The 25,364-nt window shown below is 40.3% G+C and overlaps 1 protein-coding gene and 1 long non-coding RNA gene across 17 annotated transcripts in view; one reads left to right on the top strand and one right to left on the bottom strand.

The window, feature by feature from the left end:
• Positions 1-371: 371 nt before the first annotated feature.
• On the bottom strand, positions 372-25,155 carry LOC119491221. The gene is made up of 3 exons (XR_005207563.1): positions 24,916-25,155; positions 24,378-24,616; positions 372-460 (listed from the first exon to the last, which is right to left on the bottom strand). It is a non-coding gene; the product is annotated as an uncharacterized LOC119491221 (long non-coding RNA).
• Positions 3,836-25,364, top strand: part of stim1a (stromal interaction molecule 1a) — a 32,302-nt gene continuing 10,773 nt past the window's right edge. For 4 of the 16 annotated variants that reach the window (XM_037774994.1, XM_037774997.1, XM_037774998.1 and 1 more), the window contains exons 1-7: positions 4,602-4,725; positions 4,825-4,957; positions 9,915-10,045; positions 13,218-13,332; positions 15,212-15,323; positions 15,801-15,916; positions 19,408-19,585. In XM_037774994.1, coding sequence (XP_037630922.1) covers positions 4,678-4,725; positions 4,825-4,957; positions 9,915-10,045; positions 13,218-13,332; positions 15,212-15,323; positions 15,801-15,916; positions 19,408-19,585 — 833 coding nt within the window. In that variant the 5' untranslated portion in view covers positions 4,602-4,677. Of the gene's footprint in view, positions 4,076-4,415; positions 4,551-4,596; positions 4,726-4,824; positions 4,958-9,914; positions 10,046-13,217; positions 13,333-15,211; positions 15,324-15,800; positions 15,917-19,407; positions 19,586-25,364 lie in introns of those variants that run through there. The other 12 variants (XM_037774989.1, XM_037774996.1, XM_037775003.1 and 9 more) reach the window with 10 other exon arrangements.

The following is a 25,364-nucleotide window of genomic DNA, read 5'->3' as shown; positions in this document are numbered from 1 at the left end:
GACATGGTACGCCCCAGGGGAGTGTTACAAGTCCTATATTATTCTCAATTATGATAAATTATATATTTAGAGGTATTCTGGCAGAGATGGGAAGGTCTCTGTTTGCTGATGCTGGGGCTTTGTGGAAGAGGGGAAGGAATATTGGGCATATAGTTAAGAAACTACAAGAAGGAATTAAACAAGTGGAAAGATGGGGAACAGAATGGGGTTTTAAATTTTCGGTGGAAAAAACTAAAGTTGTTAGGTTTTGTTGTAGGTTGGACCCCAAAGCAGAGACTGACTCAGGTAAGTAAAAAATAACAGAGTTTATTTTCAAACGAGAGAAAAACGCAAGCAGAGGGCCAAGGAGCTGGCCGGCTTCGTGGCAAGTAGAGAATGGAACACGAAGACTGAGCACATGGGAATTCCTCAGTCACTGGAGACTGTGGAAGCAGCAGAGCAGCGAGGCAAACCGGATGATCTGCGCCACAGGAAAAAACACAGGTCATGAGCACAAACACAGAAATCCAACAACCAAAAACAAAACTAACAGAATCATCACAAAAGTCATGTTCTTCACAAACAAGAAAGTAAAGGAAGAAATGAATCTGAGTTTATATGGAAGTAAGTTAGAGAGAGTAAAATGCTTTCCGTTTTTGGGGGTTCATTTTGACCCCAGGTTAACATGGAGAGAGCATATAATGAGTATAGTGACCAAAGTAAGAAAGAAACTAATGTTATGAGGTGTCTGGCAGGGCTGGAATGGGGAGCAGATGAGATATATCATTGAGATATAGATATATGAAGCATTAATCAGGACAAGAATTGATGATGGGTGTGTTGTGTAGGGGTCAGCAGCAAAATCTGTACTGACAGACCTCGATGTTATTCAAGCCCGGGCGCTGAGGATGTGCCTAGGTGTAGTGAAAACTGCACCTGTGTGTGCTCTTCAAGTTGAGGCAGGAGAGATGCCACTATGGATCCGTAGGAAGCAACTGATGGCCAATAATTAGTTAAATCTGAGGAGACACAATGGGTGTCATCCAACTAAAATGGTCTTGGAGGCTTGTTGGGAGAGGGGAAGGGAGAAGAAAACAATTTTTTTCAATTCAATTAAATTATTTTTGTATAGAGTCAAATCACAACAGAAGTTATCTCAAGACACTTTATATATAGAGCAGGTCTTATAGACCGTACACCATAGTTTAGAGACCCAACAAGATCCACCAAGCGCGCTGTGGCCAGGAAAAACTCCCCGATTAGTGGGAAGAAACCTGGAGCAGAACTGGGCTCTGGGTGGGAGGCCATCTGCCGAGACAGGATGGGGGGATAGATAGATAGAGAGTGAGAGAGAGAGAGAGAGAGAAAGAAAGAGAGAGAGAGAGAGAGAGAGAGAGAAGCCACCACAATAATAGCCCAGCAGCTGTAATAACTAATACAAGTAGGACTAATAACACAAAACCAATAGTAGTGGATGTAAAAGAGTGATAATACAACTATCGGAATTGATATCATTTGGTCGTCCTCAGACGGGCTTTCAAGCCGAGCTTCCGGCTGTCTCAGTCCACCATACATCTGGCTAGCTCGCCAGCACTGTCCAGCATCTCTCCTCAGTTATAGAGTTTTGGATGGATAGGCAACAAAGCAGAAAAAATGAAATTCACAGGATTGAATTCTGTCCAATTGTGTGGGAGACCTGAGAGACCGTACTGAGAGGACCGGTACTGGATCTGCAAATGCTAATGTAGACATGGAAATACTGATATTAAACCAGAATAAGACAGCAGATCTAGTCCAGGAGTATTACAAACCACAGGGATAGGAAGGTACAGTGATCATATACAGATTTTTACAGATGGATCGAAGAATCCACAGCAGAGGCAACAGGGGCAAGCAGTGTGATACCCGCCACCAGATGGGTTTAAGAGGAGAACATCAGATTACTTGAGTGTGTATGCGGGTGAACTATAGTTGCAGTTCTGTATAGCATTGGAGTGGGGCGTGAGAGGATAAAGAGAAGATAACAATATCTCATCTGTGGTGATTCAGTTTAATCACTGTCAAGCACTAAATCAGATCATCCAAATACCACCAAACTAGCGTATGAAATATTGTTCATAAACTCCAAGAATAAGCAGACAGAGGAAGGACATAGTATTCACGTGGGTGCCAGCACACTCTAAGATACCAGGAAACCAGAAGGTAGATAAATAAGCAAAGGAAGGCGACCATGAAAGAGCAGGTCGAAAGAAGTATAAAAACTTGCAAAATTGGAGGGAAAAAGCATCGTCTGGAGGTGAGGAAGGAGATTTTAGGTTTCTGATCAAAACTGGATAATTAAGAGACTTAGTAGAGTAGAAGTAGGGTACAGGACGGATAAAACCAGGAGGAGGCAGCAATGCAACACAAAGGATGCAGCTGCCGTAAAACCCCAAAGAAGAAGAAGAAGAAGAAGAAGAAGAAGAAGAGATAATTCCTTCTCCCTCCACAGTTGTCTGTGTCAGTGTCATTATGTTGTTACTCTGTTCACAGGACATCTATTGGAAGCTGTCCATCTGGAAGGGGATCTCTCCTCTGTTGCTCATCCTGAGTGTTCTTCCATTTTATTCTGTTTTCCCTGTTAAAAGTTTGTTTGCTGGGGAGTTTTTCCTTATCCGATGAGAGGGTCACACTGTAAAGTACAGAGGGTGTACAGGATACGACACCCTCTGTCCTTTCAAAAGATTTGTTATTAAAACATTTTATTTATTTTTTCTGTTAAGAACTATGGATTAAAAATGTACAGGTTTGCTATGTTTGAGCTTCCATAAACATTCTGTCAAAATTTGAATGTTGTAATGTTTTTTAATCTGTTTAATTGAAATTGAAGTTATCAGCTTAATTGCATATGACACTTAAATTTGTGTAATCAAAATAAAGTTTTTATCTTAAAGAAAGGTTTCTCTTGTTCTCCTAATGCATCCTGTCAACTGTGTTATTCCTGTCAACTGTGTTACTTTGTCTGTCAACTGTGTTACGTGTGTTTTTTGTGTCATAAATCTTTTAAATGTTGGCTAAACTGTAACAAAAAAGATGGGGGATATCTTTAGAAAGGGAAGTCTTACTTAAGGATCTAAATTCAGTGTAATGTGGATTTATGTTGAACAAATATTCATCCTTCCTGATAGCATCCCACAAAATGTCCATTATGAAGCTCAAAATTCATATTTTCAAATCAGTTACACAGACAACCTTAAAACCCCTGGTGAATAGACTCAAACACTTTCATACAAATGTGTTATCAAATGTGTAGTACCTCATTCATGTTTTATATGACACAACATTTGTCTGTAACACAGTTGACAAAATAATGTATCAAATGTTTATTTTCATTCAAATATTTAAAAAGTCATTCGAGCTTAAGCTTGGAACTTTATGAATTTAGCACAGTTAGGGGGTATGTTAAGGAAACAACTAAATTATTTATCAAAAAAGAAAACAGATTTCTTCACTTTTTGGTTGATATGAAATGTACCCGTAGTTATAGAATGACTCACAGATTGTAAAGCCCCCTGAGGCACATTTGTGATTTGTGATTTTGGGCTATACAAATAAAATTGACTTGACTTGACAATCCCTCTTTTCCAAGTTATTTCTTCGCATTTCAGTAATCATTACAACTTATTTCAGCTTTCAGCATACAAAGCTTTTTCTGCGGGAAATGCATTGTCTAGTTGTTCTTTATAACATGAAGGGGCCTTAATACATCCATGAAAGGGCCCTGCTGCGTCACAGTGTGGAGGCTTCAAACTAGCCGCTAGATGCGCACCTCAGCAGTTTACATTTAATATATTCAAGTACACACTCCGGACGTTAGGGGGCGACCCTCCCGGTAATAACCAGTGACTACGTGGGGTGTAGAGGAAGACAAGCCACTGTCAACCACATTCTGCGGCTTTTTGGGTCAGTATCTCGGTCCAGTCTCGGTCTGTCGGGGAAAGACCGAGACCTCCTTCAGGAGGTGGACTTCTCTGTGCTTCAATGCGCTGACCAGCAGTCTGCTGCGATGCTCACACAGAGCTGAGACTGGATCATCTGCTGCTCTCAGACATCACAGGTAACTTTAGACATATAGCGAAGCTAACATTACCTTGTACTGCTCTTTATTACTGCTGCGGTGTGTTGTTTAGCTAGACGCAGCGGGGGCTGCTGGCTGCTCCGCTGTAGAGAATGCAGTCAGCCCGACACCGACATGTGAAGAAAACACGGAAGCGTTAGTGTGAGTGTGAGGGCTCTGTCATGTTACTGGTTACTCCTCCTTTGTTGGATATTTCACTTCATTTCCTAGTTAGCCGACATGTGTAGCTAGCTAGTCGGGTCTGATCAGACCTCCTCCCACCAGACTGCTGGTAGCCTGCTTTAACCCCAGCTTAAGCTCATTATTCTTCTCCCTGAAGGTACATGTGTTTGCAAACATGCCGTGAAGAAGCCCGAAGCCCAGCTAAACGGACAACAGAGGGCTTTAAAGACTGACTCAGCGACAGCCAGGTGTTAGCAATATAACGATCCGTTCATTCATTGAGGAAGAAGAGGTAGACTATCTATCTCTCTATCTATCTTACTATCTATCTATCTAGTACATGAGGAATTGCTAGGCATGTGTCCGCAGCAGATCTTTCAGTAACTAACCATGTTTCCTGGTGTGCTGTAAGCCGATTAATGCCGTTTCCTCTCCTCGCTCAGGTGTCATGTGTTCTAAGAGACAAAGTAGATGCATTGTTTTAATGCTGAGCGATGTTTAATTGATTAACCTAGACAGACTGATGAATGATCAAGGGTCTCATGAGTCTGCTGTCTTTTCCTCAGCACACACCAGTCATGGAGTTCAACAAATCGATGTCCTTGTGGATATTGTGTCTGTGTCTCGTTGGAGAAAGTTGGACTGAAAAACCAAGTTCACCTACACCGGACAGTCAGATTGTTGAAAATGGGATGTCAGGTGAGTAATCAATCATGGCATTCATTTCTTGTAGCATTTTAATACAGTAGTCTATTTTTATCAACCTGCTAAGCTAAGATGACACACACTATAAATTGGCAGTTGGATTATTACTGTTCATGCCACATCTTTGTGATTGTGCCGGCACTATGTAGCTATGCTGAGAATAGTCCAGCTGGCATTCTCCATTTAGTCCTGTCCTCCAAGTCAGATCCAGCCACTGTCAAACAGGAGGGAATTGATCTGGTGGTTAGTGGAGCACATGAGCTGGGGTAGAAGTAGTTTCTGAATCAGGTAGTACTATTCAACATGTTAAATTATTTCCATTAAATCATAAATTAGAATCAATACATTTTAAGTATTTCCCAACATTTGGCTGTACAATATTTATAACATAATGGGGATGCACGATCCGACTTATATATATTTATAAATATATATATATATATATATATACATATATACTGATAGCGATGCCTGGGCTTTGGGTTTCGGCCGATACTGAGTACCAATCAGATACCAGTGTTTAATTAAATAATAATAATAATAGTGTGGAAGTCACTGGGATTATTCTTTAATGTGTCTTCTTGACTTAAACAATGCTTTCCTAACTTTGTAAGACAAAATGTGACCAATAAATACATAGATATAAATTTATTTAATTGGTCTTTATTATTAAAATAATAAATTGTACACCAGCAACTTGGTAAAAAAATCTTCAAAATTAACAGGATTTACAGTTCAAGTGTAAACCTTTTTAATGCCGCAACAAATTGGTCAAAACATAAACTGGAAATAAAATTACAGTATATATTTGTTACCGATATCCGATCCAGCTAATTGAGTCAGTATCGGCCCGATAGCCGATTTGGTATCTGTGCATCCATATAACATAAATTGTTATTCTTTATTACACTTTAATTGTTTAAATGTAGACAAACATTGGCCTAGCACAGGTCTATGCAATCATTAAATTATTAAATGTATAGTACTACAGAGGACTCCATAATGATATTATGTAGACACTCATATCATTGATTTGCACTTCTTATCATCACAAACATTCTGAACTCTAAAACCTAATGTGTAGACTCGCACGTTAAAGGCAATGGGAGCCTCTAATAACAGCATACTCCTGCAGTGACTTACTGCATTACATTATACAGCAGGAATATTTGATTTCAAGCTCAAACATGTTGAGTGAATTTAACAAGCTCCTCTTGTAAAAATACTAATCTTGTTAGATGAGGTCCTCAATCACTGGGATAATCTCTTGCCTCTATCCATGAAGTGATTTCACATGAATGATAACAGTGCTTGCATCTGTCAAGCCTATTTTTAGACTACAAAACGGACTGTAAACTGTGAAACCTGAGTCTACTCGGGATAAGTATTTGCCAGTTATGACATACCATGACTCAGGGTTTTTTGAAGTGTGCTAGTGTAAGAATGTATATCTGTTTACAAAAGGCATAACTGTATATATATTTCTTTAGCAGCAATTTGGCAAAGACCCAATACTACAAACTTGCTCAGTTGTGATCTTTTTATTAGGACTGCTGAACAGTGCGGTTAAACAGGAAATGTTGACACATTGTCCAAGTTACTCATATACATTTTGTGTTTGAAGCGCACTTTTACTGTGTGTCACATGTCCCAAGAGGCCAAAGTGTGGGAAAAAATAGTAGGACATCGTAACTGCTGCAGTTATGAAGCCGCAAAGTTACGGAGTGTGTTTTTCATCTACATGCAGGCACACAGAATGACTTGCGTAACTTGAGCTCTTAAAAAAGGCAGGCTGACTGGTATGTAAATATCTTATCTTGAGTGTCCAGAGGTTTGCAAGCCAAATGAGGAAGGGGCCATGTTGGGCGTATGAGAGTGTTTCAGGTGGTAGACTCTCACTAGGCTAACTGTCATTCTTTGTTTAACATGGTGAGTGGGAATGAGTGAGAGGAATTGCCTTTTTGGTATGTGGCTTTGCAGGTTTTCTGAAGCTGAATGCTTGCATACTTTGGCTCAAAAATTAACTTTTCACAACACGGAAGTGTACGTTGTGCATCAAGCCTTCCTTGCTCATGTATAGAAATATAAGGCACAATTTGCCAACTACGAAACAGTTCATGGACACATTCATGGACACAGAGACCGTTGAGGAGATTAATCTGTGACATAGTTTACTCTCTGTTTTATCTCTCTAACCGCTGAGCCAACCTGTCATTACATATGGTTCTGGGAATAAAGAGAACATGGATTGGTATGATACATTGATCCGTGGGAGGGGGCATTACACTGTAAATGCCAGCTCAATGCAAACCAAATGCCGGCAGTTGATTACGCACTGTTGTGTGGGTGAATAATTAATGATGAGGCAGTATCAATTGAGATATATGGACATGAGCTCAGCCATTTATGAAAGGGGAAGTGAGGTTGATTTTTGATTTATTTATTTTTTATACTGCTGCACCATATTGTTGTGAGGATGATGTAGGCAACATAAAACGTCTGTCTGGGATTTTTTTTATCCAAGTATTAAAGGCAGGTTTGGATTTTAGAAACATTTTTGTTGTATTAGTTGAAATTCTCATTACATCCCGACAGCAATCACTAAATCAAATGCTCTGAAAAAACAATTCCGTATCTGTGGCTGTCGCAGCCTTGCAGTACTGTAATAGATCCTGTCCAATCATTCCATTGGGCTGAGTGATTGCTACCTGCCGGGCCTGCCTGTGTATCTACCTATGCACTCATTGTGCGTCATCGAAGACTTCCACAAGCTGCTAGATCGACAGCTGTGAGTACTAACAATAGCATGTTCGCCATTCACGTTCATTATGATATGTTTACGTTCATAATTATAATTTTGGGGGAGTGGCTTTGGAGGGAGGCCTGAAGCGACGGACTGTCAGTGTTACTGACTTGGTGACTTTCATGCAAGATTTAGGGACTTTAGGAGCTAGTGCTGCTAGTTACTTTAATTTGAAAAGAGTTGGCAACACTAGGCTCATTTTCTCGCAGACAGACAGACTTAAATTGAATTGAATAAATCTACACTTCTGAAGGTTTCAGGATAGTATTTTCTTGTGAATTCCTTCACCCATGCTGACTTTGAATTGAAATTCACGTTTAAACTTACTGTTATTATTACAGGTAGCCTGCCATGCCCTTTCACACAACTCCCGTGTCTACAGTACATGCCAAATAAGGTTTCCTCTCAGTGGGAGTGGCGGCATTATCTTTGATCTATGGCAGATGATCTCTAATCCCTCAGGAAGGAGAGGGAACAGAGGGCAGACAGGCTTCACTGGATAATTTACAGACTGCTAAATTGCATGATCATTTATAATGGAAACATACATTTCTGATTTATACACAATTAATTGTGGAGCTCTACACAATGGATTAAAAAACAACAGGCTGAAAGCCCATTATTATTAAAGCTATTTGCTTGGGACATGGCCTGTTTTTGGTCTGACACAGTAGGTCTGACGTCATGGTATCTGGCTTCATTGTAACATCCGACACATTGAGTGAAAGGCTTACAATAAACAAGGCTTGTCTTCAGCCGAGGAATTTTGCAGTTCAGTTATATTAGCTAGATAGAAAGGGTGAGTGAGGGCAATCCAACCGGGACTTTGTATTCAGATTTTCTGCAAAAGGTTAAAAGTCATGACCTTTTATGGCCATCACGGATTAGTTGAAGTTAAGAAGCTTATTGTAGCTTATGAGCTAAAATCAATACTTGGAGTAAATTATCACTTCAATGCCTCAAAATGTATCTTTTTTTTTAATTGATCTGTCTTTACGAGGCCCTGTGTTGTGTCTATTTTAATTGAAAAACGTATTGGACGTTTCTGACATTGCTAAAATTGCACGTTTGGTGCTGAAATCTAAAAACTTCTGACTTACTATGGTTTTCTGTAATATTGCACAGCAACGGGAAGGACCATGACTAGGATTTCCTTCAAACATCTTTTGAACAGTGTTCATTCACACTGTTGGTACTGCTCACTTGTAAGACACACGCAAGTTTGGGAATGGTTTTGGTTGTTTGGAGACTCCGGATGATAGAGCAAGTACCATAGGGAAATAAACTACAAAAAGTTTCAAAGACTTAATGGTGTTTTCAAGAATCAAGGTAACTAAAATGAAACCAAAATGCTCTGTAAAATCCTATTTTAACTCGTTAAAGTTACGCCCCGCTGACAGACTCTGTGTGTGGCGGCGGCGGCGGCGAGCACGAAGCCTCCGGCAATGCTAGAGCTGCTAACGTAGCACAAATACACACACTGTTTGTCGGATACTCTCTAAAGTTACGCCGGGCAGACACACAGTTGACAACCTGCTAAACTAAACTAAATGTGCGGTGGAGACTTTTACTGGGAAAGTGACTGCATGTGTCCTCGACACTACACGCAGCATCGTGGCTGCTACTCTCCTGACGGGTGAACTGGGGACTCCGTTGTCTGTTGTGCTCATACACTGCAACTTGCTCACCGCTGCATGTTGGGCACAAATCTTGTCGGTTAACGGTTAATAATCGGTTAATGAGGGTCGGTTATGTTAAGAACATTTTTCAAAATTAGCATCCCTATCAGGAACTCCTTGAGGGAATTTCTTCAAATTTGGCACAAATGTCTTCTTGGACTCAAGGATGAACTGATTAGATTTGGTGGTCAAAGGTCAAGGTCACTGTGACCTCACAATACCCATTTTTGGCCATAACTCAAGTATTTGTATACTAATTATGACAGTTTCAAACAAATGTCTAATAGAATAAATTGATGAAGTGATGACATTTACAGACATGGATGTAAACTGCAACTTGACTGGTTGGTGGAGGCATATAACCGCAAGGCGGCAATTCTGGTTTTTGTCATCTTTGTTGTTGTACTAGCAGTAGCCATGAGTTTCAAAGTTGTCTGTTAACACCATCATGTCTCTGTTTCTCCACCAGATCTTTGTCGCATCGATGAACCACTATGCAAGGACGAGAATGGAGTTCTCAGCTACGAGGCTATCCGTAGTATCCACAAGCAGATGGATGATGACGCAAACGGCAATGTAGACGTGTCAGAGACAGACGGCGTAAGTATCAGCCTAAAAACTCCTCATCAACAAGAGCTGATGCTCTGTTGAAGGGGGTATTCTGGTTTGTACAGTCACAGAGGTGGTCTTCATTCTGTCTGAAGAGGCTTACAGGTGTCATTATCATAATCCTCTGTCGTCTGACTCGTCGTAGGATTTACTGCTAAGATGGTCAGTTAATCATAGCCCTGTAATGTCCTTAATTCACTCTGAGTAACTGGAGGATTTGTCCTGTTGGCGCTCCAGTGCCCTTTTTTACTGAAGTTTTTGTCACTAATTAACCTAATTCACATTAAGTGTGGTTGTAACTGGCGTGCATGTTTTTTTTTGACACCTTTGTACAAACGCAATATAACAAAGAATATTAGTGTACCTTTGATCAGACTATGTGGTTTGTAGTTTTGAAATGCTTGACGAATAGTGTTAGCTGCACATAACGAAAGCACAGTATAAACAGTTACAGCTGTTTATCAGAAGTCGAGTGTTACTTCTCAGACATCACTAGTGCCTTAAAGACATCCTGAGCTCTAGTCTAAACTCCATGTTGTGGCCTTGAGGAGGCCTCCTCTGGAGCCTCATTTCACTTTGGTCCAGCATGTGGTTGAGGCCAGACCAAAGCCGTTTCTGTTTTTAGAAGAGGCACTTGGCATGCAAATACCCCAAAGGCAAAGTATCGAGTGCAGTACAGTGAGCATCTGTAGTGGCTTTGAGCCGAGAAATAGAAAGCTCAAAACGATTAAGAGCACTTCAAGACAGTAGTCCGACTTCCTGTTATCATACAGTGATTAAATAAAGAGGAAGGCTGATTTCTTTATGACCAAGATCAAAGTCTGCACCTGGCTATTAAGAAAAAGCTTCGGGACGTGGCCATATTATACAGGTCCTGCTAATTTTCTATTGAATATACTGTCAGTAGCATGATATTTCACCCGCAGTGTAGACATCTCTCTACCCTGTCGTGAAATCCTCCCACACAAATCTATCAAGAAAGAAAGGCATCATGACTTATTGCGGTATTCCACCCATGTTGCATGAGTTGGCTTTTGTGGGAGTGCAAGTTGTTATGCATGTGACTGAGTTAGCCTACAATATAGTGGGCAACCAGTAGTGTGGTTCCATTGGCCAATAGTTGACCACTGCAATGGGGGCGAAAATGGGATTCAGAGTGCAAAAATTTGGATTTAGGTGCTATTTTTCTGTGTACCATGCTGGCTTGTGTACAGCATGCAGGGTTCTCATTTTCAAATGGAGATACCAAGAAGTAATTCTGAGACTTTTCTTGTTTATACTACCCTTAACAATAAAAGAAAATACATTATTTTATTATAGGAAATATCATGTCTTTGGCTGGTCAAATGTCATATTCCCCCCTCCTCCCCTCCCTCCCCCCACCAAAGGTGTAACTCACCAACATAATGTTTATTATGTTCAACTTGTAGCTAGGTACATGTTTGAGTGTAGTTAAAGGAAAAGTTCAACATTGTGGGAAAGGCTACCGTCAGCAGCCAGTTGGCTTAGACCAACATAAAGACTAGAAACAGGAAACGACTAGCCTGGCTCTTCCTGCTCTACCAGCACCTCTATAGCTCACTAATTCACACGTTATACATGTATCTCATTTGATTCATTTCTACAAAAAAAAAAATGTAGCTTAAAAATGCGGTTTTGCTGGGGATCAAGTGACAGACTACTGGCTGGGAGCAGTAACTTCCTGGAGTCTACGCCGGTTGCCTGGCAACCTCACAGTGAAGAAAAGACTAAAGGCAAAAAAATACTATGCATTTTTACGTGAGAAGTTGCGGCAAGACTCTCGGCAAGAGAGCAAATAAAATGTTGTACTATTACATAACCATCAAGACAGCCAATCAATTGGCTATAGCTCCTGAAATCTGCCATCAGCCTCACTTATTTCAGCCACCAGTCACCAGCTAAAATTTCTAAAGATTGAATATTTGCCTCTCAGAACATTTGTGTTAAACACTCAAGGTAATTTACCCACATAACGGACAAGTGGCTGGTCTAAAAATGATAAAAGCAGTTAATTTTTTTTTGTGGTGAATGGGTCCCATTTGATAACAAAACCTATCCTATTTGATGTTCATAGCTCTGTTGGTTTTTAATAACAACCCTGTCTGGCTTTTAGGTATTGGTGATCAACACAGAATAACTATTAACACGAGTGAGGAGAAAGTAAAAGTAAAAAGTATCATTTTCCAGGTTCAGTGTTTTATTGCATTATTGTTTTTCAGTGTGAATTGCATTTTCTTTTTTTGTGGAGGTCATAAATACCACAGTAGTGAAACCGGTCACAGTGTCATCCAAACCCATCAACAGCAAATTTCCAACGCCATTTGAAAATGTATTTGTCCTCCAGCTATTCATACTAGGACTGTCAATTGATTAAAATATTTATTCACCATTAGTCGCATGATTGTCCATAGTTAATTGTGGTTAATCGCAAATTAATTACACATTTCTTATCTGTTCAAAATGTACCTTAAAGGGAGATTTGTCAAGTATTTAATAAATACTCTTATCAACATGGGAATGGACAAATATGCTGTTTTATGCAAACATATACAGTATTTATTATTGGAAATCAATTAGCAAAATAAATCAATGACAAATATTGATCCAGAAACCCTCACAGGTACTGCATTTAACATAAAAAAATATGCTCCAATCATAAGATGGCAAACTGCAGCCCAACAGGCAACAACAGCTGTCAGTGTGTCAGTGTGCTGAGTTGACTATGACTTGACCCCAAACTGCATGTGATTATCATAAAGTGGGCATGTCTGTAAAGGGGAGACTCGTGGGTACCCATAGAACCCATTTACATTCACATATCTTTTGGTCAGAGGTCAAGGGACAACCAACCCCCACTCAGAAGTATGGTCTGTGGTCTGTGCTGTTTAGTATGTGGGCATTAATTCCTGAATTAGGTGAAAGGGAAAACCCAAAACATTTCACTGAGTGGTACACTCAAATTCTTCATTGCAGCGTTGGTCAAACTAAGCTAACTAAAGTTCTGTTTGCTGATTGTGTCAGTAATGGAGCTAGAAATGTAGTTTTCTCACAAAAGACAATTTGTAAGATTGAATCCTGCCAAGTGTTATAACTATTTTTGAAGTTGGATTCTTTGTAACCACTACTCCTTGTCATTCTGCAGTTCCTGAGAGAAGATCTAAACTACCACGACCCCAAGGCCAAGCATAACAGCTTCCACGGGGATGACCAGTTCATCAGTGTGGAGGACTTGTGGAATGCATGGAAGGGCTCTGAAGGTACTGCCCCCCCCCACCCCTCCTGCACATGCAGTGCTGGTCTCTGCTGTACTGTATGTGCAGACAACAGCAGTGTCTGCACATATAGTTGTAGAGTTGTAGGCTGCGTGAACATTGTTTTGTGCACTATGTTCCACATCGATACGCTCTGCCATTACCGACGGTATGATATTGGACGTAGAAACACTCCTTGTGACTCTGATTGTCGGTCTAGTGTGTTAAATAGCCACTAAATTAGAGTGTGTGTTTCTCCTTGTGTCACAAATTGTCACAAGTTACCCCTGCTTGACCTTCTCACTCGCCCAACAAAGGAGCAAGGCAGTTGATCAGATGGCATGTCAAGCAAAGTGCAGTCTACTTATCAGCTCCAGCCAGTGGCAGAGCGGGACGTCATTGACTCTGTCAGCACAAAATTCACATCCACACTCTCACCTCCTTCTGTCTATCTGTTTGGCTGGGCTATCTTGTACTCTTTGAGAGCACTGTTCATGTGCTGTATCTGGCACGCATGTCGTTTCACAGCCTTTCTGGCTGCCTTTTTTTCCCCCTTTTTTTTGCTCATTGTACTGACTCATCCTGCATTGCAGTTTTCTTGACAAGTCTCTGGAGGTTCGGAGCCAGGAATTTGGGTTTTTGTTCAAGAGAACAACACATTAACACAGTCAGCCCACATTGTTGACGTATTGCCAGGAGCTGGGGAGTGTATTCTCCTTCCCCAGTTATTACTGTGGGCAAGCCAATGTATGCTATGCTATAGGATTCCTCATAGATCATTCAGGATCCGGCTGCACGTAGTCATATAATATGTCTCATGTGTCAAGCTGTATATACAGTGCAGTTAAAAGGTGTAATGATAGTGACATGTTGTTGTTGTTTTGGCTCTGAACATTGGGTTTAAAATCAAACAATATCTATGAGGTCAGAGCTGACTCTCAGCTTTAATTTGAAGGTGTTTACGGTACATTCATTTCAGATCAGTGTAGATAGAAAAGGGACATTAAGAGATGGACAGTATTTGGACAAGTTAACACAACCTTTGCTACAGTTATCATATTTAATATTTGTTGGTTTTTGTAATCACTGGTTGCATGAAGTGCACTACCTAAAGACGTTAGCAGATGTTTGGTATCTTCTAGGGCTGCACAATTAATTTGACCAAAATTGAAATATGGCCTACTGCAATTTTCAAATCGCAGGATGAGGGGGAAATCGCAATATTTGTTAAAGGTGAAATGTGTGTCAAAATACCATTTTAAAATGAATGTTGTTGTGGTGCAGAGATTCCTGGCCTACGCCTCATATTCTACAGGCTTAAGAAAACATCTTTGTTTGGTACAGGTCCTTGTAAATATCACACCATAATCATTTTAATGTTTAAATTTAAAAAGAATCATTCCCTATAATATCGCAAATCATATCACAATTGCAATATCAGTCAAAAAATAATCCCAATTAGATTTTTTTTCAAAATGGTGCAGCCCTAGTATCTTCCCTGGTGATGCTCTGGTTGGCCTGTACTGCTGCCATCTTCAATTCTCTCTGTTTTTTCAGTCACTTCTTAAGCAAGTGAAACACATGATCAGTTGGACTGAGGTCAGCTGACTGACTGCTTGGTCCCAAGAACAACTTCTTAATTGCTCTTTCTGATTTGTCTAGGGTCACTGTTCTAAAATGAGAGGCTAAAAAGCTTCAGGTCTACAAGTACATAGTTCACTCCATATAGATGTGAACACCCTCAAACATCATTACAGATACAAGTTAGCTGTTTAATCAGGAGACATATTGTAGCTTTATCACTACTGAATTCTGCAGGTATTGGATATATGAGAATCGATGTGCAATGTAACTATATGTTTTATTTTTGTATTTTTTCCCTCAGTGTATAATTGGACAGTGGATGAGGTGGTGGAATGGCTCATCAGCTACGTGGAACTGCCACAATATGTGGACGCCTTTCGCAGGATGAATTTTAATGGGAGTGTCATGCCAAGGTAAGGGATGTCTTGACTTTTCTATCTTCTCCAAATGAAAAATGTGCCACAAATATGTTGTGGTTTATATAAGACTGGTGAGACTTTTTGTACTAAGAAATGAGAATTTAATAATTCAATGAAAGGGATAAGACTCAAACTACAAAGTGTATTTGTGACAAGTCAACAGTGATGCACAATGTGGGAATGATGCCAACACAATTGACTTGATGCAACTTCTTTAGTGCCAGCAATTAAAACCCATTTACATTACTGTCTTTAGAAGTCATTACATTCCCTATTCTGATCAGTCAGTGTCTGCTTTATTACATGTATTTTAAATTAGTGTATCTAATGGCCATTGGTGTTTTTAAATTTGAGTGGATGGATTTAGAAGATTTGTTAAGGGGTCACATTACACATTCCTCAAAATGGATTACACTCTTTGCTCTTCCTTCCTTGTTCCTGTAAAATGACCGTGTGTCTGTTCTCTCTCAGGCTCGCCGTAAAGAACACCACCCTGACACTCTCTATTCTGAAGATCCTGGATCGCAGCCATGTGCAGAAGTTGCATCTCAAATCGTTGGACACTGTGCTGTTTGGAGCGCCCCTGAGTATGTGATGTTTTTCTTTTTTAATTCCTTTTGCAGTTCTGATTCACACTGTCATTCATACAATATTAGTGGATTTGTTCTGGATACTTTAAAACCCTAAAATAGAGATGAGAAGAGGGGTTCAGTTTCATTATCTCTTTATGGAGGTTTAGACTTCAGTCCCATTTTATTCTCTGTTTATTATGTAGGATATCTCAAAAGTGTCAACAGAATCCAGTCAAACTTACCTGGATGCTAAAAACACTGTTACATAATGTAGTTTTCTGTTATTACTCTTTTCATTGAGATACTGATCTAGATGCAGATTGAAATAAAACATTTCAAACTTTTGTTCATCAAAACAGATTTGGAGGATTGTGCATCTTTGGTTAGTTAGTAGAGTTATGTGCACCCAACATATTTAGTTGTGGTTGTTCCTAAGAAAGGCATTGCTCACTCTGTAAATATTTTGGAACTGTTTCTTTTGCATAAAGCTGGTCATCAGAGAGGCATAAAACACCAAATGACTAAGTCAACACGTCATGGAAAAACTGAATTGATTCCTTTTGAATTGGAAGAATATTACTGTGACACATCTGCAGGGAGTTTTGAGTTTGTATTAACAGCCTACCCCCTTTACCAACATCCTGACCACTGTTGTCTACTACTCTCATTTTTCATCAGCACCTTGTCTCTGTGACATGTTGTGTTTCCTTAATTTCTTCAGTCAGTCACAGACTCACTGGTGTACTCATTTACTCACTTTAGTCGGCCCACCTTTGATACGTAAGGTAAATCCTGTTACCACCTGTATCAGTTTCAGGGATTGAGAAAATGAGCTGAGGGTCAGACCACACTGCTCTGTATTCCAGACACTCCCCTCTACGTACTGAGACAAATGAACACACCGCTCATCCTCTCGCTCTCCAGTAACACTGCTCCACTTCTGTAACTACAGATTGTAGTCCTTCAGGTTTTCTTTTTTTCCCTTTAGGGGTGCGTCACATCACAATGGATGGGGTGTATCTCAGTTGTCGTACCTCTTGGCAGTACTTTATATTTTCTTTACGTAACCTGTGTTGACATTGGGATAACATGTTCCCAGAATGGCTGCCATATCTATTTTTCTTTTCAAGAAAAACAACATGTTTGTTGTTAAAAGCTTAGTTACAGTCTGACAGCTGAATACTCATATTTTGCATTACTGAGCTAGAAAGTCAGGAAAATTCTGGACTAGGTGTTGTGAAAAATCTGAATCTTTAGAGCTTACACAAAACAGTAATGGTGGACAGAGACTTCCCCAGCCTTGAGGTTCGATCCTTTTTTACTGGAGAACAACTAAGATGGCTAAATAGTGGGGTGGAACGGTGCATATTTGGAAAAGGAGTGCCGATGAAGGCGGATGTACAGTATGTGATCATCAGAAAAGAAATGTAATGAACCTTCATATAAAGCAGTCATTTGCATTAGAAAGAAATTGCACAGGGGGACAGTGTGTAGTGGTCTGTGTCTGGCATGTGTCATTGTGGACGTGTTTTGTACGAGTCACACCCGAAGGGAGACATTAGCGAGCGCTGTCTGGCTTTGACAGCCTCTCAAAGCCAGGGGGTCCCACTAATAGTCAGTCTGACTCACTGTGTGTAGCAGCAGCCTTTTAAGACACATCTCACAATGGGGTGATCCTAATCTAGTGGACAGTTGTGTAATAATAATTAACCCAAGCACATTTCCAGTTTTGTGGTTAATTAAATGTCACTTTATGCTCTCCAGGTGGTATTTTTCTGAAAGAGAGTGAATGTAGTGTTCACTGTGTGCAACTCGGGTGATGACAGAAAGCCAACTGTGTTTCCTGCTGAGGACAGATAGTTTTGTAAGAGCAGTAAATAGAACCAAGAGAACAGTGTAGCATTAGGAAATTCTTTTATTTTATCTCAGAGATAATGCACAGTATTTCCTTTTTAAAGCGGCAGAATGTTTTTAGACATCAGTTGGTAAAAATTCCACAATAACCTTTCAGCATATTGTAATTCAATCAAACAAAGTTACTGTAATGTCTATTTCTTGCGTAAAATATTTTCAGAAACATCTTGTAGTGTAATGTTTAGCTTTAAAATGAGAAAGTTTGCTTTGGCTGGTGGGTGGTGCTTGGTATTTCCCATGGCGGCCAGATCACAAACTCATTTTCTGACAGGATATAGTGACCGTTTTATAGAAATAACTTTTTTTAAATCATATTTGCTCCAATCTGCCTACTGCTGCTTTAACCATCTGTGCTCAGTCACAATGCAGACCCAACGTGCATTTCAGTTAAATATTGTGACCTGATTTTGGGGAGTTGTCCTGGTTAAGAGGTAATGGTCTGCTTATACTGGCCTAGGAAGAGACAGGAGCAGTGGTTCACTGCTGAGCTGTCCTGTAGATTTTCTGTTGCTCTCTTCTGGTTTGTTACTTTGACACAATAACGAGCACAGCTGGTTCCTCGACTCTGATGAACCTGTGTTTGTTCTGGACTTTATAAGCAACTCTACAGGAATATACACAGCCCTCCTGAAAGATCATTTAGCACAAGCTAGAGACTTGGTGATGTGTCTTTTACCATACAGAGAGTTCATGTGAAGAGTTGTTGGATTCATGGTGTGACTTGGCTTGGCTCTGTTTCAATAACAGCCAGTGGTACAGGAACATGTTTATAAAGAACAATGTTATAAGGTGGAATGTCCTCCTGATTATATCTAAAGAGAAACAAGCCTGTACTGACTTTTTCCTCCTAATTTCACTTCCTTTTTGTCTCACTCCAGGAAGTAGAAGTCGTGTTTTTGACATCTCTTTCCCGCACAGCCCTCAACAGGTTTCGCAAAATAAACTTGTGTGGCTTGAAATTCAGGCTGTGTGTCAAATGCTGCATGACACCATCAAATGACAAATGGACTTTTTAAACCCAAACTTTATTATGGGTTTAATTTTACGATTGTTAAAATTCTCCTCACCTGAAAGTCAATCTGATCTAAGGCTTCTTACAAATGGGATAGCTGCTTTCTCGCTGCTGTGACTTCTAATAGCTAGGAATCCCTCACAATGACAACATGACAGCACTTTAGGTATTATTAGGGTTTGATTCATAGCTCCTCGTGTTTACCAAAATGTTATAGTTGCCATTGTTTGGTTTTCTGTGCATGTTTGTTAGCATTGGTTACCAGCCTGAAATAGGCCGTGTTAAGCTGGCTTTATGGTGGTCTTTTGCACTAGGCCTCTCTCACCGCAACCTGAACTTGTGCTACTGACTCTTCTATTTGTGTCTCTCCACTCCAACACTTGCAGTATGACTAGGCTGTTCACCACATCCTGGTGAAGCTTGCTCATTGTTAGAAGCAGCTTTATCGAATGATCTTGATCTATATTGCCTGGTTGAAATACAGATCCGCTTCTAGACATGTAGGTTTATGTTATTTTGATTTTGATGTAAATTACCATGCGGATATGTAACTTCTCTTCTTTTTTTCTCTTTATATCAGTGAACAGACATAACCACTTGAAGGACTTCATGCTGGTGGTGTCAATAGTCATAGGCATGGGTGGCTGCTGGTTTGCCTACATCCAGAACCGCTACTCGAAGGACCACATGAAGAAGATGATGACAGACCTGGAGGGCCTGCAGAGAGCTGAACAGAGTCTGCATGACCTACAGCAGAAGTGAGGGTTTTTCCCACCACCCACACAACAAACCGTGCTATACTCTACAAGTACTCTATTGTGTACACATACCATTGGTTTCCACATAACACAGTATTAAATGGGGCACAGCTTTTCTTTGTCTTCACATTAGAACTTTTGAACATGCAACAAATACATTTATACCCAACCATATTCTTCTCTACAGTAGGTCTCAAACACAACCTTAAACTGACTTCAAACTAACTTTAACTCAATAGTATGTTGATGACTAATAATTATGAAGCTTAAAACTAACATCAGCCAGCCAGTGTTGGTGTTGACTGGTAGCGCTGCTTACATGTTCCACATGTGCAGTAAGTTATTCCTCTCACGCACCCATAGTCATTGACTTATTTTTCGCCCGACACTATTAGCTTAATCTTAAATTAATTGATCACTATCAACTGAGACAGATGATGATGGTCTAGATAACAGCCTTCCTCATTCATTATAAAGCCTTTGGTGTGTGAAATGGCACCCCTGCAACCCCCCCCCCCCCCCCCCTTTTTTTTTCCCCCCTGAATCTTACGGTTTTATTTCACAAAAGTGTATTTCTCCTGGTGTTAGGTGAAGCAAGGATTCATTCAAAGGAGGCAGCATGCAGGGCATCCTATCAGTCTCAATTCTTTTACAATGCAAATAAGAATTTGCATATAGTGGTTCTCAATCCTATATATATATATATATATATATATATATATATATATATACATATACTGTAATTATCACCTCAGTCATACGTCATAACTTTCACAGGATTGCATGTACAGAGTCACATTGTTCTAAAATGGGAAGTGAAAGATTGGAAGAGCTGCACTATGATTCATTGGACAGACCTTTAGATAATGGCTATAGACGACTTCAACAAGTCACATTTCAATTCAATTTATCCATTAAATTAGATGAAAACCTTTTTATGGCAAGATTTATATAATATAGATACCAGACTGGTTGAAGGAACAGTCTTTGCAGTCTGAGTTTGGGTGTGCCGTTTGAACAGCTGGAATGGTGTTTAAGCTGGTTTGACAGGTCTGTACAACTCACCAAACAGGAGGTGCCATTTGTAGCTCAAAGGGCCATCTTCATCTATTAGTTGGAAGCCTCAACATCTGACTTAAGAGTCAGCTGCAACTCAGCATTGCATTGACAAGCTAACATCCAAGAGCAATGTTTTCCACATTGAATATTTAAATGCATTGCATTTCCACAAAGACTTTTGAAAAGGCAAAAAACAAATGCAAAGTTCAAGTTTGGGTTGGTGGCATTGATATGGATATGGCACAATTTTTTTTTTTAATTCATTAGATCAATTTTTGACTAAACAATAGCGGACCGGCACTAATCTCAGTAACAAATGCTGCTGCATATGACAGCTCAGCTGAGTGCGGAGACCATCAGGGTTTGGCCGGCTCCCAAGCATGACCATAAAATCACAGGACAGCGTGGTTACCTGCTGCTGTGAGGCCCCTAGATGCATATGATCAAGGCATGCAGTTAGGCTTCTTAAGTTAATTGTATATATTGGGAAACACTGAGTATATTTGGTAGCATTGGCTGGAGTAATACAAACTCTGTATCTGACTGTGGTGGTGAAGAGATCCCTTAGATCTCAGTTTAGCAACCAATTTTCTTTGCAGCCCTTACCTGTGATCATACAGTAAGCTTTGACAAGTGATCAAAAGCATACCTTGTAGACACAAGCAGTCAAGATGAGACTTCTCTGCTAGGTGGCTAGCCTCAGTCTGATGCTACAATGTGGAGCTCAATGATTTTTGTTACTGAGCTGCTGCTCCTTCACAGTGAGAGGAGCCAGCTGAGGTGGTTGGTTGCAGTGTGCAGTATCACAGGATACTGCACACTGACACCTGGTATAATCAGGCCATTGCTGCCTTAATGATTAAATGTTCTGAAAAGGGACGTTTATGGCTGTCCTTCTAAACAAATTCTTAGTTGACTAACACTCATACGATTTGCCGACTAATCGATTAGTTGATTTAATCAACAGATATGTAAAACTGAGTTTCTCCACAAAGAATCATGCAAAAGCATCACTTTAATTCTTGTTTACCAAAGATGCAAGTTTCTTGGAAATAAGTCATTCAGCATGAAAAAAGCATGAAAAAATGACTCCTCAACTAAAGAAATTACAGTCGACTAAGACCAAAACAACCAGTTAGTCGACTAATCGACCTAGAGGGGGCAGTCCTAGAGATGTTTTGAAATAAAGCACCCTAAATAGAGCCAAATTCAGTGTCCAGTCAGGAAGGTTATAAGATAAATGTAACTGTTTTGGTCCTGTTAATACTTCAAAGAATGCTCGGAATGTGCTTTTAAGCGTGCACTGTCTCCTCTTATTCCTTTAAAGGATACTCAAACACAGCTTCATCTCATACACAGGTCTGTTTTTTTTCTTTTAAAAGGATAAGGCATTAGTAAGGTAGACAGATAGTGCCATCAAATTGTCTAAAGTCACAATGAAATGGCTCTTGTTTTTTGCTGCTGATGTTTTGCATCTGTAATTCTAAGTATTACTGATTAAAATATGTTACTGGGACTCAGGCAGAACTTAACATGAAAAGTGAGCTGCCTTCACTGTAGTTGTATTTTTCTGTCCCACAAATGCATCGCAATGAATTGCATTTTGTACTTGCGAAGTTGCAGCTTTTCAGTGTCTGAACGGCAGCCAGATACAATTGTTGTCAGAGATGTGATGGTGTTTTTGATGGAGGCTACACCTGCTGGTTCTCATGTTGTCATTGAAAACATAAGGATTCATCTTCTATTCATGATTTTTCATAAATATCTGTCGATTCGTTTTTGACATTGTGTACAAAGTTCAATTTGTCCTGAGGTTGATCGTAAAGCAAAACTCAGCGAGTGTCCAAAATGGAAAGTGTTTAACCTCTGGGGAGCAGTGAGAGGCGTTGCCATATGACTGTTTAACATTCCTGTCTTGATGCTTGGGGACACTGAACAGGGAGAGATGAGCTGTTGTGCTGTAGTCAGGGTCTGAAACTAACTTTCTTCACTTCCTGCCACAGTGGCAGGCAAGTATTTTTTTTTGTCTGCCACTCAGAAATTCTATCTGCCACTTTTGAAATCACTGCGCTAAATGAAGGAATAACATTTTAGATCTGATGTAATTCAATGCTTAATATATTTTACACAAAAAACATTATATACATGGTAAATTAAAGTGTTCAAATTTCACCGTAGCTTCTGGGGGAGCCCTATTCTTTGGGGCAGGGAGGGTACTGTACTCTCCTCTTATTCCTTTAAAGGATACTCAAACACAGTTTCATCTCATACACAGGTCTGTTTTGTTTTTACAGCATGCTTATGCGTCATTGTGCATACATAACTGTGGGGAATTATCAATACAGAGGAAGAGGAAGGATATTCACAGAGGCATGAAATACCAAGGAATTGGACAACTAGGAACCGGTTCTCTATTCCCATCACTAGCGTTTTCCCTGTCTGCCAAAGTGGTGCAATAGGCAGGTGGGAGGGGCTAATTTCAGACCCTGCCTGTAGGCATCACAACTTTCACTCTACCCTTATTGCCCACATGAGTTGCTCTTTGTATCAGCTAGCTGTTTAGGAGACACAGCTTGTTGAAACATGACCTGCTCTGATGAACATAGCAAATGGACTGTAAAGACAGACTGAGATTGGTGTTAGTGTCAGCCTTGGATTCTTCATTTTCTGTACAGTAACACCTCTACCTGTTGCACTGTAGTAGCTCAGTCATGGCTCCTGTGCATGCATATTTTACATAATATATATGAGGTGCAATTCTTTATTGGAGAAGTACAATAAGGGAGTGGAAAGTATTTTTGTGGGGGTTTTTTGCCTACTAAATACCAATCAAGAGAGCCACTGACTGCTCCAGTGGGGACAAGCCATTGAGGTCAAACTCTGTCTGTGTTTCCTCTGTGGCTTTATACTTGGATCACTTGTGAAAACATACCTGCCAATGCCAACTTTGAAGTTGGCTCTGACATTTCTTTCCTCGCTAAGCTAGTTGCTCATACTTAATTCTCCTCTGCAGCTTTTAATAAATCTTGAAGGTAAAAGTGCAGACATTATTCATCGTGTTATGCAGATACGCAAACTTACTATCGCAGATTGTAATACTGTATCTTGTTGGCTGTTTGGGACTCCGCTGTGATGCTTCACATGCAGTACCTTGACCAGTGCAGACATTGCGTTCTATCTCATATCCCAAAGTTCTGCTACGCTTTGAGCATTACAGTATAATTCATCTGCTGTAATAGTAGCGTTGTGCAACCACATTTAAATCTAATCTGTGGTGGATGAGAGCTCAGAGGAAGGCCAAGCAAACCAATTGTCTCGTGCCTTTTCTCATAAAGTAGAATATGTCCCATAAAGCGTAATCATTTTAAAATACTTATTCATTATACTGAGGATTTGCAGTAGCTTGTGTATTAATCTTATGTATTCATAATCAAAAGCCAATGTTAAGCAGTCAAGCTAACCTATGTATCTACTGCCAAAAGCACATGACTAAGATCATCAGACATTTAAAGTGTTCTGAATGGACAGCCAAGCACTGTAACCGTGGGAAGGGATATTATATTATATTGTAGGTCAGTGTGACGAACAAGAAGAGACCTTCGTCTCATACAGTTACATGTGTTTGGAGCTGAGAGAGAGTTAGAGAGAGAGAGGGAGAGAGAGAGAGGTATGTCCTCTGTCTGTAGCCATGCCTCCTTTCTGATCCCTGCTGCCAGCTGCTGTCTTTCCATACCTTCAAGCAGATCCTGTGGTGGTATCAAGTAGCCTGGCCCAGCCGTGGCTGCCCTGTTGGGAGACAGTGGGAGGAGGCTTTGACTGGAGCTGGATTTCCCGGGTGCCTTTTACAGCGCTGTTTGACCCAGCCTCTGCCTCACTGGTGGGAGACTGTGATAAGCATGACTGCTTAACATGTCAGCTCTTGTGCTAATTCACCCCCCATTTGGATTGGGGTGTGGTGTGCAGACAGACATCCTGGAAAAGGGACAAGGACAACAGCATTGCATGTGATAGGCTTTAAGTTGGCACCTTGCATGGCAGCAGTCTCTGCCGTCAGTGTATGAATGTGTGTGTGAATGGGTGAATGCTGACATGTAGTGTAAAGAGCTTTGAGTGGTCAGAAGACTAGAAAAGTGCTATATAAATGCAAGTCCATTTACTGTTTAATAACTTTTCTTTCAACGTTTTATCAGCTCAGGGAAGCATTAGGGAAATAAGATATATACATATGTAGTAATATATTAGCGTACAAAAAGTTGTGGGTTATTATTTACCTTAGCCTGCAAAGTGTGCAGAGACATTCAGTCTACGTCCTGTGAGCCTTGCAAGGCAGGTCAGGTGAAACAGCATTAGTCGTCTTCACGCTGGGCATTGTAGCTCTGCCAGTGCCCTCGAATCTTAGCTAGAGAATGGCAGAGGTCAGGGTCGAAAGCATTAGCAGGACTGCCCACCACCCACATTTTCCATAGCTGGCTCTCTGGATCACCTTTCATTTCTCTGCTGCTCCCTCTGCTGTTGTGTTCAGCCCGACAAGAGGAGAGTGCTTCTCCCTGGTGACTGAAATGTAGTACTGCTTCCTGCCCTCTAATGTCTGGAGACTAAAAGCAAGATTTTTCTGTTGTAGTTTTGTTGTCATAAGTTGCAGTATTACATGTACCAATGGAATTCCAAAGTCCCAATAACTGCTTAGCCAGATGAGGGACTATTCAGGTAAAGGTCAGTA

This window comes from Sebastes umbrosus, chromosome 7 (genome assembly GCF_015220745.1).
Source record: "Sebastes umbrosus isolate fSebUmb1 chromosome 7, fSebUmb1.pri, whole genome shotgun sequence".
Taxonomy (NCBI): domain Eukaryota; kingdom Metazoa; phylum Chordata; class Actinopteri; order Perciformes; family Sebastidae; genus Sebastes; species Sebastes umbrosus.
The sequence above is the reverse complement of the archived record's forward strand: the minus strand, read 5'-3'. Positions and strand labels throughout refer to the sequence as shown.